At 38.3% G+C, this 19412-nt stretch overlaps 1 protein-coding gene across 1 annotated transcript in view; it reads left to right on the forward strand.

Annotated features, from left to right (window-relative positions):
- TTC3 (tetratricopeptide repeat domain 3) overlaps nucleotides 1-19412 on the forward strand; it is a 66500-nt gene that overhangs the window by 6447 nt on the left and 40641 nt on the right. The window contains exons 5-14 of the mRNA XM_009327972.1: nucleotides 996-1049; nucleotides 3622-3745; nucleotides 4718-4803; nucleotides 5594-5688; nucleotides 8118-8180; nucleotides 11397-11451; nucleotides 12158-12320; nucleotides 12444-12492; nucleotides 13578-13701; nucleotides 16940-16994. Of these exons, the coding sequence (XP_009326247.1) occupies nucleotides 996-1049; nucleotides 3622-3745; nucleotides 4718-4803; nucleotides 5594-5688; nucleotides 8118-8180; nucleotides 11397-11451; nucleotides 12158-12320; nucleotides 12444-12492; nucleotides 13578-13701; nucleotides 16940-16994 (868 nt within the window). The remainder of the gene's footprint in view (nucleotides 1-995; nucleotides 1050-3621; nucleotides 3746-4717; nucleotides 4804-5593; nucleotides 5689-8117; nucleotides 8181-11396; nucleotides 11452-12157; nucleotides 12321-12443; nucleotides 12493-13577; nucleotides 13702-16939; nucleotides 16995-19412) is intronic.

Here is a 19412-nt window from a genome sequence, read left to right on the forward strand (position 1 = left end):
TCCCTTGGCCAGTTTGGGTCAGCTGTCCTGGCTGTGCCCCCGCCCGGCTTCTTGTGCACCTGCAGCTTTCTCAGTCGGTAGAGCATGGGAAGCTGGAAAGTCCTTGACTAGTGTAAGCACTGCTCAGCAACAACTAAAACATGGGTGTGTTATCAACACTATTCTCATACTAAATCCAAAACACAGCGCTGTACCAGCTACTAGGAAGAAAATTAACTCTATCCCAGCCGAAACCAGGACGTGCTCAATCCCAAGCTACACTTTTCCAGTCCACCTTACTGTTATATGTCTTTCTATGATTAGGTATTCATGTACTATATTGATCTTGTGGATTCATACTTCCTTATGCTCTTTTTGCTGCTTCCTCCTTCAGGCTATCCGAGTGCTCTGTTTTCACCTCCTTGTACTTCAGGATGTCCCTGTAGTTTTTCCATTTTGTCTCACGTGAGGAGTTCTTTGTGCTGTTTCCTCCTCTGGTAGTCTCCCATTTGATCTTTATATGAGAGGGTCTGTGTATATTCCCATTTCCCTGTTTACCTCTGCTTCCCTCTTCTTACTTCCTCAGCCTCTATCTCCTTCTCCATGTAAAAGATTGTATATCCAATAGTAAAATTTATTTGGAGGAGCAGAAGATCTCAGGAGAGGAAGTACTGTTGTTTTGGATGGTTTTCATTGGATGTATCAGCTGGTTCTTTGGTATGTAGTTAACTGCAGAAGTGGTAAAAGTGACTGACTTTCCTAACCAGATGTCACAGCATCCATGCATTCTCTATTTCCACATCAACATTTATTTATTTTTCAACAAAAATGGTAGGGGATTTGCTACTGAATACAAGAATATTTCCTGAAACTTTGAGAGGGACCAGAACAACTGTCCAAATGATACTGCATTCAAGCAGAACAGAAAATGTTATTGAGTTGAACCTGAGCAGATAGAAACTGAAGTTATCAGGTCTTAATAACTTGTTTTTATTTGTTTTCTATCCCTTTTCCAGAATGTTCCACCTTTTATTGGTGGCATACTGAGAATTGGCAGCAGAATAGAAAATGTAAGTTTCTTGAATTGTTTTTGATAGGAATGCTTCTTTATGTATGAATACAAACAAAATATTTGTCCAAATATCCAAAATTTTAAAATGCTTGCATAAATAGAGTCTGTAGTTTTTGGAATATGTAGTATATAGGACTGGAGTTGCCAGTTGTTGCAACTCTGAGCCACAAAAGGAAATGTGTGTGTGACAGGAACTGTGAAATAAATATCGTCTGTGTAAGATGACCAAAATGAGTGAGAACTTTGGGGGTAGTTGACATGCTGAAAATAAATGGTTTCCTTGGAGGTTGCTACTGCAGTGTGGTTGGGTGGGTTTAGGTTGTGCAGCTGGAGCCCAGGTCAGCCCTCCAGTGCCCGCTTTGGTACCTGCCAGTGGCTTTCCTTGTTGCTTTCTTGCAGATTAGCCATTTCTTGTTGAAGGCTTATTCCTTTGAGATGTCTCAGTGCGCTCTCTGCCTTCAGTCTTGAAGATTCCTAGATTCCCTCCCATAAGCACACAGTCCTCTCTCGGCGGAGTGTTTTGCTTTGTCCTCTCTTTCTGTGCTGGTCGTGTTGTGTTAACGCTAACAGTCTAGGTATGGGCAAAAGGCAAACACACTTTATATGTAAAGACAAGTTATTTTTAGTATAACTGAAATCTTCCAGAATTAATTATTGCAGAAGAGGAAATAAAAGGAAGAAACAAATGCGACTAAACAGAAAAACTCTTTAATGATAATACAGTTAAAATTGTAATAGACACTCTTCCTACTATCTGACCCTTTTCCAGGTGTTGTGCTTACTCTTGTACTGCTCCTTGGGATCCTAAAATGAATGGCTTCTGTCTGGTGTTTGGGGAGGTGGGGGATATAGTCATCACTGCCTGGAGTTTTTTGCTGCAAGGACTGCTGTTGATGCTTTCTTCTTCCTCATTCTAGGATCTGCTTTGGTTCATTTTTTATGTTTGGTAATGCGCTTTTATACCCTGCTCTTTATTTTCCTTGGCCTGCAGGTTCAAGTTGCATACGATTTTACTATCTATAGTATGTTTTATGTATGTTAGAAACTGCTTTTGCCCAATTTCGTCCAGCTCTATTTTTTTTTTTAACTTGGCCACTTGTTTATAGCCATTGGTTATCCAGTGTCAGCTTGATCCCCATCTCTTACTATCCCGTGCCTGTACTCCTCTAAACTGCATTACGTGTCTCCAATTTTCATGGCCTGTGCTCTGTCATACTTTGCTTGCATTTCTCAATACTGCATCATTGTGTTAGTCATAGCATCATTAACTGCTTGTTACTACTGTCTATATGAAAGCTATTGTTGTACCATACAAAAGTAAACCAAATTAGTCATAGCCGCCCGGTTAGAAGAAAAATTGCTGTTACAGTTAAAACCAAGTTAAAACAGAGCTCTAAGCAAGTCAGGACAAGCTCGGAGTAAGCCCGACAATTCGCAGCCCTGTGGCCTTGCAAACTCTGTACAAAGCCTGTGGCCTATTACTAGCAATGGCCATGATGTATGATGGGGTTACAGGGCTACAAGTAGGGCTAAGTTTGATCACTGAAATGATGCAAAAGTGCTCCTCTTTGGGAGGCAGGTTGGAAATCTTTTATGAGATTCTCAGATAGTGCTACTGATTCAATCTGAGGGACTGTCAATAGCTGAGTAAGGGTGTGGCTTGGAAACCTGCTGATCCATCTTCATTATCAAATTCAGTGTACAGAACTATACTCATTACATTTTTCAGCTTGTAAACTTTGGACTGTGAACATTCTTAGTTTCCCTGTGTTTGTCACTTTTTTCCCACTTTATAGTTTCTGCTGCCTGCTGTAGGTTAACTGCAAAAGTTAAAACAAAAACATTGAAGTTAGAAGACAATATCGTAGCTAATAGTAGCAATAGGAGAAGCAGAATAGGTACAACTGAATGTTACTGTTGGATAACCCAGTTCCTATATTTTTAGTGATGCTTGTTTTAGTCATGTGGGTTTTTAAATTATTTTTCAAACTCTGTAGGGCCAGATAATGTGGGAGTATCCCGGGCAATGGGCATTCTTCACTCAATCCCTCTCCTTCAAATAAAGCTCTCTAGCTCAAACAATTTAAATTTAGTTTGAATAGAAGGGAAGTCATGATTTACAGAATTATGTCTTAGCCCTGGTCTGCATGTCTAACAGCCTGGAGAATGTTGCTTTTTCTAGTCAGGCTTGTCACTTCACACTGAAGCAATTTTGTGTGCAGTCATCAAAAAGAAGTTTCTAAATAAAATTCTATAATCTGAATCGCTCTCCTGTTGAAAGAATGACTGTTTTCATTTTGTGAATATGCTGTATCATGCTGTGCTTGAATTATCCAGATATTTATATTTGTGAGCTGTTGTCTATTTCAAAGGCTAACAGATCAGGAACAAGTGCATAGTGTAAATGCTACAGTAGTATTGTTTGTTATATTTACATGGAATGCTTCCACTATATTGCCAGTGAGCTGTTGGTTTTTGTGGTGTTTGTTGTTTTTGTTTTAAGACTTAGCTTTGTATAGAATTAGAGTTACCATTTTTTTCTTTATTTTCCTTGTCTTCAATTGAAACAGGGTGTCTTTGATGTTGGGGATGCACTTGATTGGGTCAGATACACAGGTGATGTCAGTATTCTGCAGAGGCTGGAGAAACTTGGTGATTTTGGTTGGATCTATCTCGAAATTTTCTTTGCTGAATGTAAGTATGAACACTTTTGAAGAAACAGTGGTGAGGAAAGTCACCTGTGTTGTAGTTATGACACAGTTAATGTTTGTATGTATTTCATTAGTCTGGAAGTGACTGGAAGAGTGACTGGAAAAATAGTGGTGGTGGTAGTGTGGGATTTTTTTCTCTTAGTTTTTGCTTATTTGAACCAGCTGATTCTTCCTTGAATCTCTGTATGTGGATTGTATTTACAGTGCATGTGCTCTTTCTGAGCAGGAGTTCAGAACACTTTTTCACTTTGGTGTCCATTATGGGCTGTACGTGTGCCCTATATTCCTTTAACTTAGGGTTAAGTTGAAAGTTGCCGGAAATATTATTTGGGTTTTTCTGTTAAACGTTGGCAAACAATTTTGTCAAAATATTGAGATGTTAGTCAGATTTCAAAAATTAGCTTACGTAGCTCATGGGAGTTACTGTAAGATATTAACACTAGCAGCAGAACTTCCGCTGAAATGACAAAAAGCTCCCAGGCCTGCTGTTTTTGACATGTGTTAAGCGGCTTGTATTCTGGTCTTTCTTTTTGCGTATACGCATTCTAACTCAGCTGTTCCAGTAAGTAACAGGATGGTAGAAATCAATTTGCATGTAAGGAGAAGAATCTTTTTATAGTTAAGTACCAAAATACCAATTCTTTAAAATACAAATCTCTACAAATCTTTAAAATGCAAATTCTTTAAAAAACAATTGAGTTTCAACTGATTGCTTGAAATTAGGCAAGTGCTTCAATGTTTTGCAGTCTGCAGCCAGCTATTTTGGGCTTACCCAATAATAAAGAATTCTTTTAAATGTTTCTGTTGCTTAATTTGTTTCTGTTATTTAGTTGGTGTGTCAAATTTTGCTTCCAGTCAGAAAACAGAGCTTGGCTCTTAGCAGCAGAAGATAAACCCTACTTCTTGTCTTTGGTAACTTCTTCACCCACTGTATTTTTCTGAATTTTGTCTGCAGGCAAACGTTATATTACTAAAGTTGCTTTGGAAGATTGTAATTTAGTGGAAGAATTTAAAGCTGTGACCTGTGAAAACTGTAGGACGGTGAGAGAAGATATCAGAATGTGTTTGTGCTTTTCTTTTTTTGTTGTTAATTTTTGGTGTTTTTTTATGATCAAAGATTATAAAAATGACCAAATGATCAAAGATAAAGGTTTCAAAAGCTTGAGCGAGTAATTGTCCTGACATAAATAGTTACCTTGAGAGGTCCTGGCCTAAATAAACAGAACATTAGTTGTTTATGTTGCCAGTGTACATTGAAGAGTGTTCCCCTCCTCACCCCCCAAAAAAGGTCAAGGAAATGCAGTTAATATTGATACAAGATTGTTCATCTGGATTGTTTTAACACAGAAATAAGATGCTCTCAGATTCTTTGCCATGTGTCCCTTTAATGTAGATGTTTGGTTTTTTTTTTCTATGGGAGTCTGGTTAATTTCTGTATCTTCCTTGCTACAATTCCATAGTTCAAGAGCTACGCTGAAAGGCACTGAGTAGGGAACTGGTTGAGCTGTGCTGTACTCAGCCTACTTTGCTATTTGACACATGCTTGCTTTTGATGAAGACTATTTTATGGAACCCAGGAGAGCTGCTGAGTTAGTCCTGCTTTTTAATTATTGTTCATTGTATTCTTGTCTGCATAACACTTTTATTTGTACACTTTAAGCTTATTAATTGCAATGAATTAAAAGTATTAAATTACAACTAATAGTGCATGTGTAACACTGTTTTTACAAGCATAAAAACTTAGCTGCCTCTTGTCAGGTGTTTTCTTCACTTTTCTTTGCAACTGAGTTTAATTACAGTGGTTGCTGAATTGTTTTTTTCTTTATTTCAGAACAGTGAATCTATGAAACAGAAAGGAAATGAGGAATTTTCCCAAGGAAACTTTGATCATGCTATAATGTCATATACTAAAGCAATAGAGTTTTGGTAAGAATGAAACTGGTTAACTAGGTTGTGTTATATCATATGTATTCAGCTTATTCAGATTTATCCTGATTTTGTATAGTTTTGCATGAGGCACTCTACTTAAAGGCCAAATGATACCTAATTTAAAAAAAAACCAAACAAAAAAACCCACTATGTAACACATTTTTTTGTTCTATTTTATTTCTTGTTACTAGTGGTTGTTTGCACTTTTACTGCCCCAAAGGTCCTGTTAGAGTTTAAAGCTGATCTAAAATGACTAACAGTAAGTGTAGTAAACCTGAAAGGAAATAAGATATTTGGTGTGAACAGCCACTTTTGGTATCATCCTTCCTAAATATTCCCCAGCAGAACAGTATGACCAACTGTTGCAAATATTGATCATCTCAGCTATGATGCAGAACTAGTGAACAAGAACAAATATTTATTTTTGAGTATCTGCTCTTGGTAACTCTGTATGCAACAGGCTTAATTTCCTTTTGTAAGTCTTGTTTAATTTCTTCCCAAAAAGTCATTTGCTGAAAGGCTTTGGAAACTTTCCTGGGCTCTATAAAAGGGCAGGGAGGCAGAGATTAAATGAGAATTTATGTCCTATGCATATAGAGAATTTGCCCCCTTCCTGTAGTCTGCATGTAATGTGAACTAGCTACAGAACGCTGGTTTGGTGTAATTGCTACTTGTGTTGTAGTCATGCAAATGCTGCTTTTACAAGTTCTGGTGTCTGTGAAATATGGTGAAATTAATAATGTGGGATTTTCTGCAATTAAGTAAAATGACTGAACGATGTTGCAACGTGGTAGATAAGGGTTTGGCAAAATCCAATAATTAAGCTGATTTATGACTTGCAGAAAAGTTGTGTACAAAGAAAAAGGAACTTGGTGATAAGTAGGAAACAATAAATAAGGAACGGAACATCATTAAAAAGGTGGAATATAATTTGGAAGGACATTTGGTTAATTATAGAGCTTGTAACATATTTAGAACATAATCTGGCTTTTATCTTGTATCCTGTTTCAAGATCCTGTTTATTTGTAATCGTGCTTTGGATAAAGACCAAAAATGTATTTATAGCTCACAAGTTAATTATAAATACTTTGTTAAGAAGCAAATAAAGTAGACATATCTACTTCATATTGAAGAAGTCTCTGTCTCGCGTCGTTATACAACATTCATAAGTCCCACCTTTCATAAAAATTTGATTGTGCAAGCCGTTTTATTTTTTCCATTTTGAAGTTTGTAGCCTTATAATTGTGCAGTTGAAAGGATTAGCATTTTGTTCATGTCTTGCTTCAGATTTTATGTGATGTAGTAGCATACATTTCAATCCCAAATTCAAGCTGATTTCAGCCTCCTTGAAAAGTTGGGTAGGCTGACTTCGGTCAAGTGACTATCTGAGATGATGGAGCAGGCTAAGAAGGCTTTGCTCAGGGTAGCTGATGGGGCGGGAGGAGGAAGGAGCAGAATTCAGTGAAAGAGCAAAGGAAATCCCATGGCTTGGAAAGAGTAAAGGAAGTATCATGGTTTTCAGGGGCTGTAGAGCTGAGCTGTTGTTACAGCTATTAGAAATTGTTCTTCGTCCTTAAGACCCTGCTGGAAGGTGAAGGATAGCTCAGTGATGTTTAGCAGCTAGGGAGTCCTTCATCTGCTCTGTGCACTGTCTTCCCTTTCTCATTCTCCCAGCGTGAGCAGACTTTCATCTGCTTCATCATCACACTCCTTCCCTAACTAGCTGCGTCCTCCCTTGGGCTTCCTTCAAGTGGTTGCTGGATTCCATATACCAGTTTCCCCGCTCTCATTCTCCATTAGGTACATTGGGGGCAATGCTTTAGAACTGCTGCTTAGTCTGCCCATTCAGGCAGAGGGTTATGAAAAAGTTGTAGACCCAGTGATCCAGAAGTGTTCATAAGATGTCTGATTTAATTAGGTCTTCAAAGTTAGGAATTCCAGAACAAAATAAAATGGGATGTATGTGACAGTTGAGCTAGCTTTTCGATGTTTCACGCCTTTTTTTACCACCACCACCCCCCCCCCTTTTTTTTTTTCCCTTTTAGAAACACAGCTGACATCCTTTTGTTTAACTCATACCTTTGGACCATTTGAGGTGTACTTTGATATGTTTGTCAGAGCCTAGTGAGTTGGGGAAGGAGTTTAAATCTCTCTCTGCTTTTTTTTTTTTAAGTAGGCTGAGAGTGATTTGAATTGGTTGGATGTTGTATTAGTGGGCCCAAATCTTACAAATTATTACATAATTAAAACTAATATTCTCAGCGACAACTTGTAAATCAATGGGACTATTCAAGGAAGCTTGTATATGATTGTTGATGCTAGAATGCTTGCAGACAATTATTGTGAAAACTTACTTCTTTTTTTTGCTTCTTAAGATTTTCAAAAGTAATATACATTACTAACTTTTAATTTTTTTTTTTTTTAAGTCCTGCAAACCATCTTCTGTATGGAAACCGAGCTCTTTGTTTAATTCTCACAAGGCAGTACAAGTAAGTAACCCCTTGTTTATAATCCAAAATGTGGTGACTTGCAGTTAAAAATTGGCAATATACTTAGGAAAATAGTATTTTTAAAACTCAAGTATATAGTCATTGTGATGTTACTACCTCAGAAAACTGATATTAAGAAAAATGAATAATATTAGCTGTATCTGCTGGCAGTATGTAGTACCATTTATAATTTGGGGGGGGTTATACAACAGGAAAAAAAAATGTCAGTACTAGCGAGTATTGTGATTTTTATTAAACCTTTTGAAGAAGAGATCAGTGTGGGTATGGGGGTTATTTTCTTTAAGCCAGTTGTTAAGTTAAAAATCTTGTTTATGATCAAGGTGCATGTATACCTTTTATGTAAAGCGAACCCAAGAATTTATTGTTAGTATAATTGAAGTCTTAAGGGTCTAATTGTTATTAGTCCAGATCTAATTGTTGAAATAAAAAGAAATCATAACAATATAATTAAAATTGGTATCCACATGATTCTTAGTTTTTGCCCATTTTCCTGGTGTTATGCCCACTCCTCCACCGCTCCTCTGGGTACTAAAGTCGGCAGTTCCATTGCTGTAGCAGTAGAGTACAACTGTCATTGTACTCTATAAAGATAAATAAAAGTAGAAAAAACTAGCTGTAGACACCCGGTCAATTAGAGAAATTGCTGCCACAGTTAAACCAAGTAAAAAGAAAGCTGCAGGCAGGTCAAGCTGCAGTTCAGACTGAGCAAGACTGAGAAGCCTCAGTCCTGAGGCTTTGCAAACTCATTACAGAGCTTATGGCTTAGAGAGCTGTCAGCATGCGGAGTCCTTCTGTGGGAGGAAAGTGATGTTCAAGCTGATGGTTTCTTCTTTCTCGCTCTGGGATCCACTTGGGGTCACTTTTATGTTTGCTAACATGCTATTACACTTCTGTCTTTGTTGGTCTGCAGCACCCTGTTACGTCTGAGGTTACTATATATACATGGCACTTTTAATGGATGTTACTTTTTCTTTGTTACTCTTAAAGTTATATTTGTCCAGTTCTGGCATGTCTTTAACTGACCATTGGTGAGTTGTTTACAGCCACGGGGTCTCCAGTGCCAAGCCTGTGCCCCCTCTCTTGTCAGCTCGTGCCTGTACTCCTTTATGTTGCATCCTGTGTCTCCACTTCACAAGGCCTCTGCTGTCATATCAGGCTTGTATTTCTCTACGGGGCATCATCATTTTGGAGTCATAAATACCTCATTATGCATAGAATAACTGCTTGTTACTGCTATCTATCTAAAACTGTTATTGTACTCTATAAAGATAAATAAAAGTAGAAAAAACTAGCCGTAGACACCCAGTCAATTAAAGAAATTGCTGCCACAGTTAAACCAAGTAAAAGAAAGCTGCAGGCAGGTCAAGCTGCAGTTCAGACTGAGCAAGACTGAGAAGCCTCAGTCCTGAGGCTTTGCAAACTCATTACAGAGCTTATGGCCTGCCATTGGCGGTGGCAGTACTGTATTATGGGACTATGCAGGTATATAGTGTTCTCCAGATCATCTGCTGGAGAGTTCATGGCTTTATCCAAGGCGCATGTCTTCCTCCCGTTTTCAGAGCCTCATGAGAGGCAGTGGGTCATATTCTCTCCCAGGTTTTGATATAGGACTGGACTTTTCACTGCAGCTTGGCCTTGTGTCGTGATGTTTTGACAGTGCTTGGGGGCAGCTTTCCTAGCACTGCACCAGGCTGTCAAGAGGTGGCACTGGAGGAAGGACTGGATGGATGAAAACAAAGCATTACAGCACACACTAGAGAACAAGACAAGTGCTTCAGTTTTTTCTAATCTTTTCAACTGCTCTTATAATATCTTAGTATCTTGAGGTTCTGTACCCCACTATCTGTCTCTTACTCAAGCATTTTTTCCTTGTGTTTGCTTCCTTTGCAATGTGAATATGGTGCAATTTCTCCCATTCTAATCACTCTGTTGTGGGTTTTTTTATTACTATTTTTTTTAAATGTATTGCCACATCTCTAAATTCTGCCATTACTACCTGGGGCTTCTCTAATTTGGGGGGGGGATTTTTTTTTGTTCTAACTTGCTTTCATTTCACTGAATTAATTCTTCTTGAAATCTCTGAAAAATTTTGTTGTGTAAAACATGCTCCTTGTTTTGAAATTATTGTCTCTTTTAGGCTTTTCTTTAGTATCCAGCTTTCGTTACCACAGAGCATCTCGTTCTCCTCTTTCAGTTCTCTCTGTACAAGGTTTTCAGCTATAATGGTTACAAAAAACAGTGGTAGTGACTAGGCAATTTATGAACACTTCCATGTGAAACAAGTTTTTTTTCTATATTCCTTCCCTTTGTGGAGGTAAAATAGTTAACGCCTCGTAGGCCTTTGCAGGCCTCTCAAGTTAGGTCTCGCTGCAGATATTTTCTAAAGGCTTCACTGAGTCAGCATGACCCAGCTATCAAAGGAGTCACTTATTTGTAAGCTTCCTCATCAGAAGTAATCCGTATGTGACCGCTCTTTGTTGTAATTTACTACATCCTGCTTATCTGCCACACAGCTGTAGGCCGGTGAAGAATGAGTGGTATATCCCAAAGGTATAGAAACTCTGTAACTGCCCGCTTTGGGCAGCCTTGGTATCAGCAGAGGCCATCGCTGCTGCTCTGTGTTCTCTCCTGTAGCCGTAGGGATAGTCTGCTTCTCTTCTGACCTGACCAAAATTGTAATTCTGGTTATTCCATGACACCTTGTATATAAAAAGTCAGTCGGGCATGTTCTTCAGGCTTCAGTTGTTGGGAGTTTTGGAGGTTACTGTCTTTCAGTGCTCAGCAGTTAATACTTGCACCCTCAAATCTCTAGCTATGATTATGTGACTACTCTCTAATATGATTTCTGTCAAAATATTTAGGTTTGGTATTCAGGCTTTTTTATTAAGGCTTTGCTTTTTAAAGGAACATTTTGTTAGAACCCAGTTAAGGGGTAGGTACATATGCAGAAATGCTGGAAAACCTAGTAAGTAGGGGGAGGGAATAAATATCTGATGGGTGAAATAGTTGAGATCTGTAACATTTTAATCCAGGTAAGTTTCAGCTAAGAAGTGTTGTCTGACCATGCCTTTACACAGGTGAATAAACTGTTCTTTTATTCACTTTGTATTTTTATAGTGCCTTGTACGTCTGCTCTGTAGATTTTTCTGAAGTATAAATAATAAATACCTCCTCTTTTTCCCTCCCTTCTCTAAGGAGAGCCCTTGCTGATGGAAAAAGAGCCACTATTTTGAAGCCTAATTGGCCAAAGGTTAGTTTCTCATACATTTCAAAATTGTCTTTTGTTGGTACCGAAAACCAACGTAAGAACCCGGAGTCTTAATTACAGGTTTGACCCAGGTAGATGTGACATGTTCTCATCTGCATTTAGCACTAATGACAGTAGAATGAACACAGTACCTTGTGGGCTAAGAATTCTGCTTCCGTCTGCCAACTACATAGTTTGCTTGTATTTTTATATTAAAAAAGTTATTTTGACATGCTTGTAAGTGTTGTTACATGGTGTTCTGCATGTGTAAAGACAGAAGAAAACATTTATTGCATTGTTGTGCATAGCTATGTTATCACAATGCTTTAGAAAGAATACACGTAGTCCTTACAATAAAAAAATCCTGATTAATGACCAACATGTATTTCCCAATATGCTTGGCCTAAAAAGAGTAAATAAGGGATAGTTACAAAATTGCAAAGCAGTAGTTGAGATTAGGGGAAAAAGCAAATTTGCTCTTTTCCAAAGCCAGAGGCTAGATGCTACTCCCAGTGAATTATCTTTTTGTTTCAGTGTGCTGAGTAGTTGAAAACTTTGATTACTCATCATTTGACCTGAAACAGGTGGAGTAGATAACTTTGAGTATGTAAAATTTTACTTTGTCTTGTCTACTGCAGCTGTTTTGGATAGAAATTGTTTTCTTATTTGTGTGCACGAACGCTTGAAATTCAAACTTATGCCCATGTAGGGTCACTACCACTTCTGTAAGGCACTGTCATTACTGGGGGAACATGAATTGGCTTTGGAAGCTAATGAGAGAGCTCAGGAGCTATGCAAGAATATTCTTGACGGACTTAAGGATCTTATTCAACAAAATGACAAGTTAAAGAAGACATTAGACGAAATCAATGGTAACCTTTTCTGATTTCAAGATCTACCTTGAACACAGCAAAATTCCTTCTTTGGTAACTTTCCTTTGAAACTTCCTAACTCCTTTCCTCCCCCCCCCCTCTCCCCCCTATAATTTTCTATAGGTATTAAACAACATAAACAGAAACCAAAGAGGTCGCTTCTTGAGAAAAAGTAAGCAACTGTCAAGTTTGCTTTTTTTTTTAATTAGCAATGTTTAGTATAAGATTTAAGTAATACGTAGCATAGATATTGCTTAAATTTTGTTATCTATTAGTAAATAAAAATGGAAGGAATAAACTTACCAGAACGGCAACCAGAGCACAGCCTAGGAGTAAAGAGGACTTCTAGGAACTAAATAAGCTATCTTGAGATGTGTTCTACTTCCAAGCCATTTCCTTCAGCATTAAGTTTTACCCCTGTTGGAAATAACAGGAAACAGTTACATTTTCATGTTTTTTGTCCTCCCAACTTGAAGTACTTCGCTGTTGAGGAATTTTGGTGCCTGAAAATGTCAGTGCAATCACACCCACTTTTTTGTGTTAACATTGCTATATAAAGTTCGCTAGGAGATCAAGCTGATTTGAGGAACTGAATGCCAGCAAATGCATTTTGGCAACGGTAAAAATGAATGTGTATCCTAATTTGTAGGAACTTGGTTTTGCCACGTCTATTCTGTTCTTTTGCCTTGCCCAGAGAGAGTAAGAGAGATTCCATATTCACAGATTCAGCTAAGTTACAATATATGTTGTAACTTTTGTATTAAACACTTCTCTGAAAGTTTTTTATTTTTATTGGTCTACTTGTAGTGATGTGCTGTCGTTCAAAAACAGTACAGTAAGTAAACTACTAAACAGCTTTTTGTAAACCTGAAAATTTTGGAGGAACTTAAATTTGTTTCCCTTCTATATTGCACAAATAAAATGTGGTCTTGGGCAAGATTGATTATTATTTTTTTAATTAATTACCATTATTTTTTTTAAATGTGCAGTAATCCAGTTCCTGTCCCTTTTATAGATAACAGTACTTTTTTTTGTTGTTATATTTTTGCATAGCCTTGGACTGTGCAATTTGAAGGTATAAAAAATGGCTGTTTCATCAAATCCTTTAAATATGCTTATGCCATTACACTTCTATGAGGGGTAGACTTCTTGTATTCGTCTTTGGTTTTTTCATGATACATGTATGGTATCTGTCTTAAATACTGAGAAAAGATGTCAACATTGGAAGAACTGGAGTTCTCTCTTTTTACATATCAGAGACTGCAGTTCTTCAGAATCTCATTTAATAATCTCTCAAGAACAAAAAGAAACAGAAAAAGACAGAAAGAGAACACAGTCTGATCCTAAAGATCATCATTGTCATCAAAAACATGATACGAGGGTAAGTTATGCTACAGCTGGAATTGCAAGACTAACAGTGTGTTGATTTTCATCGTCCTGGAATGTGTTATTTAATGGTGTGGCTGAAATTTTGCAGCCACTGTGTTTTAATAATTATGTACTTTCTCAGCCAAGTGTGCTTTTCCTGTAATATTTAACTACCAAAATTATGTTCAGAACTTTGGATTTGAAAGGAGGTGGGAGGTGATTGCTTGAATGAGAAGGTGGAGGCTGTACGTTAGGAGGAGGAGAGGGCTCTCTTCAGGGTTATTGAAAGTGAGACTGAAGTCATGTCTGATTTGACTGTCCAGTCCTGCCTGTCAATGTGCATTCAGATGTGGGCTTCCCTTCGGCTTTAAGAGAGGATTCAGTTAACACGTATGGATGGAATGGAGTGCAGTGGAAGATGCTTTAGGCAAAGTTAATTCATATACAGGGCTTTTGCTATACTGGAGTATTGTTTTGCACTGATACTGTGACGTTAAGGTATTTGCATGGTTATAGACCATATTTTCATGCTCTGTAAACAGATTTCTTTGATATGGGAAAAACGTTGATTAAATAATATGCTTAACTGGATTGTATTTAAAACTAGGGTTTTGTGGTTCTCAAATATCTCTCTGGCTTGCATGTTTAAAACAAGTGTAGTGTAGTGCTAAAATGCAAGATGGACTTGTGTTACTTTAGTAGCCCTTTGTAATTCTTTAGATTCATTCTTTCCATTTAAAAGACTGTTCACAAGCGCAAATATTCTACTAGATTATTTTTATTAACTTTTTTGGTGAGGAAGGCTTAAAAGAGAAAGTGAAGCTGTCATGGGGGAGATTTAGAACCACTGCCAAAGGTAGCATCAAAAGTGGTTTTATTGAAGTGAGGTGGTATGAAAGTGAGGCTTAACAAAGTCCAATGGCAAGGTTCAATCTATTACTCTACTGCACAGAGGATATAATAATGATTCAAAGTTACCAATACAAGATCTTAATGCCCTGTGATACAAGGTTATGCGCGATATCAGTCATTTACGAAAGATCTGCAGTTGGTAAGGGTTCTCTCAACCTCGAGTAGTAACCTTGAGAGGTGTCCCAGCTCAAGGGAGATCACCGCCATGCTGCCAGCTACTTAGCAGGGAGAGCTCAAGAAAAGCTCACTCAGGCTGTCATATTTACAGAATAAAGTGGTTGGCTCGTAGTCAAATTACGTGTGATGGAAAAGGTAAGCATGAGACGCCTTGTACTCACAGCTTCCTTTGTTCCTTGACCAAATTTGTTTTGGAAGAACCATCTGCTATTTATGTGTTAATCGCATGATCGGTGTTCCGGTTTCCAAGCTCATACACATCAAAGCTCACCATGTCAACCTGTCCCTGTGTGGGTTTTCAAAGAACAGGTTGGAACTAGAGAAGTTCAAGGCTGGTCACGGCCTAGGCCTTTACTTCCTTTGGAGCCTGAACCAAACTACCACTAGTTTGGTCAAGGAATGGAGTTCATCCATCACAGAAGCTTAATAGAGTAAACTTTGCTCTCTGTTCATGGTTGATTTTTGTTCCTGAAAAATAATTAAACTAAGGATACATGTTAGTGAAGGATGACTAAAAAAATCCACCACCAAGAGCCTCTAATTCTGCCTTTTAGAAGGTTATTTTAGTGTTGAAAGTGCATTGGCCTACTATGTTGTCATCGTTTAACCCTGGTAGGCAGCTCAGCCCCATGCAGCTGCTTGCTTGCTCCCCTCAGCAGGATGTGGGAGAAAACCCTAAGTGTAAAAGTGACAAAAAAAGACAGTTTAACAGGCAAAGCAAAAGCTGCATGCACAAGGAAAGCAAAATAAGGAATTCATTCACTACTTCCCATCAGCAGATGCTCAGTCATTTCCAGGAAAGCACATCTTCATCATGCATAATGGTTTCTTGGGAAGACAGATGCTGTAACTCAGAACTTCCCCCCTTTCTCCTTTTCCCCCCAGCTTTTATTGCTGAGCATGACGTCATACGGTGTGGCATATCCCTTTGGTTAGTTGGGGTCAGCTGTCCCGGCTGTGTCCCCTCCCAACTTCTCATGCGCCCCCAGCCTACTCGCTGGTGGGGCGGCGTGTGAAACAGAAAAGGCCTTGACTCTGTGCAAGCACTGCTCAGCAGTAACGAAAACATCTCTGTGTTACCAACACTGTTTTCAGCACAAACCCAAAACACAGCCCCATATGAGCTGCTATGAGGAAAACTATGTTTTTATTCCTTAAAAAACAAACACGGACCCTAAAAAAAGTGGAAAGTTGGGGGATTTTGTTGGTGCTTGCCTTATTTTAGGTGGGTTTTGCCAGTGGGTGTCAGTGAAATTTCCCAGCTGTTGCCGTCTTAGTGCCTATCTCATGTCCAGTATCATGGGGAGCCTGTAAACCATTCCTGTGCGTAAATTTTCCTGAGTGGTTTGCTTTGCTAGACACATGCAGACTGTGACAGTCCTGCTGTAACAGCATGGAATTAAAAATTTAATAATCAACCGCCAGTTTGCTTACAGACAGTTCTTCTCTTTCACACTAATTATTAATGTGAAAGAGACATTTGTACCTCTTCCTGATCATCTTTACCATCGTTATTGTAAGCTAATTAATAAATTGTTTGTTATAATTTAGCCTATAAAGTGTGTTATAATATAGAAAACGATGATAAATTATGTGAATCTACTAGCAAGGTCAAAACAATTTAGCGTGCACATGTGAAAAAACCCTTTCAGGTTTCACAGGAGGGCGGGGCAGCGAAAAAAGATGACTCGTTAGGGGAGAAAACGAAACCAATGTACAAGGGCAAAGGGAAGGAAGTCAAAGTTAGAACTTGTTGAAAAAGAAAGCCATCTATAGAACGCACAAGAAGCGCTTAAAGATCTTTGACTGTTTTACGAAAACTTTCATCTGCTTTTATGCTATGAAAATCTTCATAAAGTAGGTCTGTGTAAATTTCTCTTCCTTTAGGATGACTATTACTGCAAAAAAGGCTAGTATTTGTCAGACTAGTAGATAATATAAATTGCTATGAATTTGGGGGAAAAAAGTATAAGTGTATAAATACACTTTGATTAATGAAATGATTTTTCTTTACCTCTTGATTGGGAACATAATATACTGTATTATTGTGATTTCTTTGTTTAAATTCTAGTGTTTTAGGTTTTTTCTTTGTTTCAATTTAGTGAGTAATATCTATTTGTTTTTTGTTGTATGTGTCAAACCAAACACGTATTTGTCATTAGATGACTGACATCCAAAGAACAGAAGGCAAAGGTTGGTCTCTGGAGTTTCCACCAAGTGAGTTCGTTTTTGCTATTTATCAAGTCCAAGTCGGTTCTTCCCTTGCTGTTGCCATTACTAATAAGCAAAAGTGTATCTAGTGTTATTTTCACAACAGTAAGCTATCATGTTTCCCTTTTTTTCCTGTTAGCGTGCAGTTAGATACTTCTTCTCTTCTGTGTTTCTGTCTTATTTCATTCATGCTTTTGTAGTTCGAATCTACTTTACACAGATGAATTCAGAATTGAAACTGAAACTAAAAAGTAGAATGCTGAGTCACAGGCTAGAACTGCTTTCCCTCCTTCTGAGACGGGTATAGGATCTAAAAGGATCTAAATTTAAGAGAAGTGTGTGGGTAGTTTCAATATTCATAATTCATTTGTGATTACTAAAAGCTCCATATAGATCCTTAAGAAAATAATCCTGCAGTTAGAGAGTAAGGAGGCCACAAAATATTTGTCAGAGTGGATCTTTAGCTACAGACTTTAAGAGGTGTAAGTTGGTTGTTCTTGGGTTTTTTTTAAATGAATGAAAAAACAAACAACCAACCCTTTTACAGAGAGAACTCCCACCCCCCAAACCTCCCACAGCACCAGAGTTACTTTTCTGTGGTGAAAGTGAAGTGCAAGCAATTCTGATCTTCGAAGTGAAACCTTTTCCTGAATTTTGCTTGCTAAACCTGCTGTAACCAAGAAAGCATAAGATATTTCCCTGACATTCAGAAATTGTTCTTATTTATAACATTTGTATGGAATACTGCTACTGGATCTGGACCAGCTGCATGCTCGCGCTGTATTCTAAAGCTATGACCTCCAAGGCAGTGGGTCCTTGTAGTCCTGACATGCAACAGTCTGAAGTCCTTGGTGCCCAGCCGTACTGTTCTTTGGACTTCGCATACTTAAATACTTAGCTGAATAGATGCCAATGTGCAGAGCGCTTCAAAATTTGATTTTAGGAAGCCAGTGAGGATATATTACAAAATATTATTTTAAAATGAGCAGTAGGAGAAGTGATCTTGCTCTTGCGGACTTTGGACATATGCGAACATCTTAGAAGAATTAAAGGATGTATTGGAAGATGGAAAATGTGGGAAAGGTTGCAAAAAAAGAGTCGACGAATTTGTCAAAAAGATGTTATGTGGTAGGATAATAAAAAATGAAAAGCAGAAACTATAAAGTGTTGAAGGAACTTACTGCAGAAAGCATAAATCAAGGAAGGGTTTTAGAAAGGGGAAGTCAAGCTCTGGAAGATAAATCAGTTTTGAAGAACTATATGTAGGTGGTGTGAAGGAAAAACATATGGGATGCACGGAGGCCACAGGGAATTTTGAATGAGTTTGAAACAAGTGACAACTATGTGAATCTAGTTGTTTTCCTGAGCGAGAAGGTGTGGTCCAAATAGTAATGGAGTCTGATGACACATTATAAAACAAAGCTTTACTGAGGCAGTGGAAAAGATCAGCAACAACACTCCCATACAGCGACGCGCCCAATCACCGATAGCAAACACAGGATTGTAAGTGATCCCCTGGCTCCAGTGGACTGCCAGGGACACTGGGTGTCCAGGTCACCTGGCGGCAAGACCAACTCGTGCAAACGCCTTTTGAATGTGGGTAAGAGTTGCGCTGCCTCTTGGCTCCCCCAGTGGTAGTGGGATTTGAGAGAATCGTACTTCACATGAATAACTTGGGCAGCGTCCTGCTGCCCATGTTGGCCAGGGGGCAGGGTGTCGGCAGTCTGTCTGTGCTGCTGATACTGGTCAAGGGCAGGGTGTCTGCAGTCTGTCTGCGCTGCTGATGTTGGTGAAGGGGCAGGGTGTCAGAAGGATAGCTGATTTTTAGAGAGGTTGAGGAGGGAAGGGGGATAACGAAAGGCTGAATGTTGGGAGAGAACGGAAAATTATTCTAGGCTAAAGAGATCATAGGACTATGAAATGTTGCATTGAACGTAGTAATTGCAAAAAACCCTTTGCTGATTCCATGTGTTCTGGTTTTTTTTCTGCTCTTCCTTCCTCCTTCTCCTTCTCTCCCCCTCATACTTACTATGTCAGTACTGACGTAGAAGAAAATATTTGATTTGGCTTTGATTTGAAAGGAGGAGTTACGCTCTGAATGACTAGCTGATACAAGTTTACTGTGGGTGGGGAAGAATAGCTTTCTTTTCCTTAGCCTTTGTTCACTTAAAGGCTTAAGACTTGTAGGAGATTTAATGTAAAGGAACTTTATGCCACTGTATCTTATCTTAAAGTTACTGTCCTTTTTAATTTCAGTTTTTGTCTGCATGTACTGTTTTTTTGAGCATGTGTACATTTCTGTTAAATATCTTTGTTTGCTCCTAATGGGAATGTCTAGCAAAAGCAATACTACTACTACTACTATTTTAAAATGTTTGTGGGGTAAGTGAATCATGTTTGCTGTTGAATTAATGTATTTACTTA

This window comes from Pygoscelis adeliae, unplaced genomic scaffold, assembly GCF_000699105.1.
Source record: "Pygoscelis adeliae isolate BGI_AS28 unplaced genomic scaffold, ASM69910v1 Scaffold154, whole genome shotgun sequence".
Classification (NCBI taxonomy): domain Eukaryota; kingdom Metazoa; phylum Chordata; class Aves; order Sphenisciformes; family Spheniscidae; genus Pygoscelis; species Pygoscelis adeliae.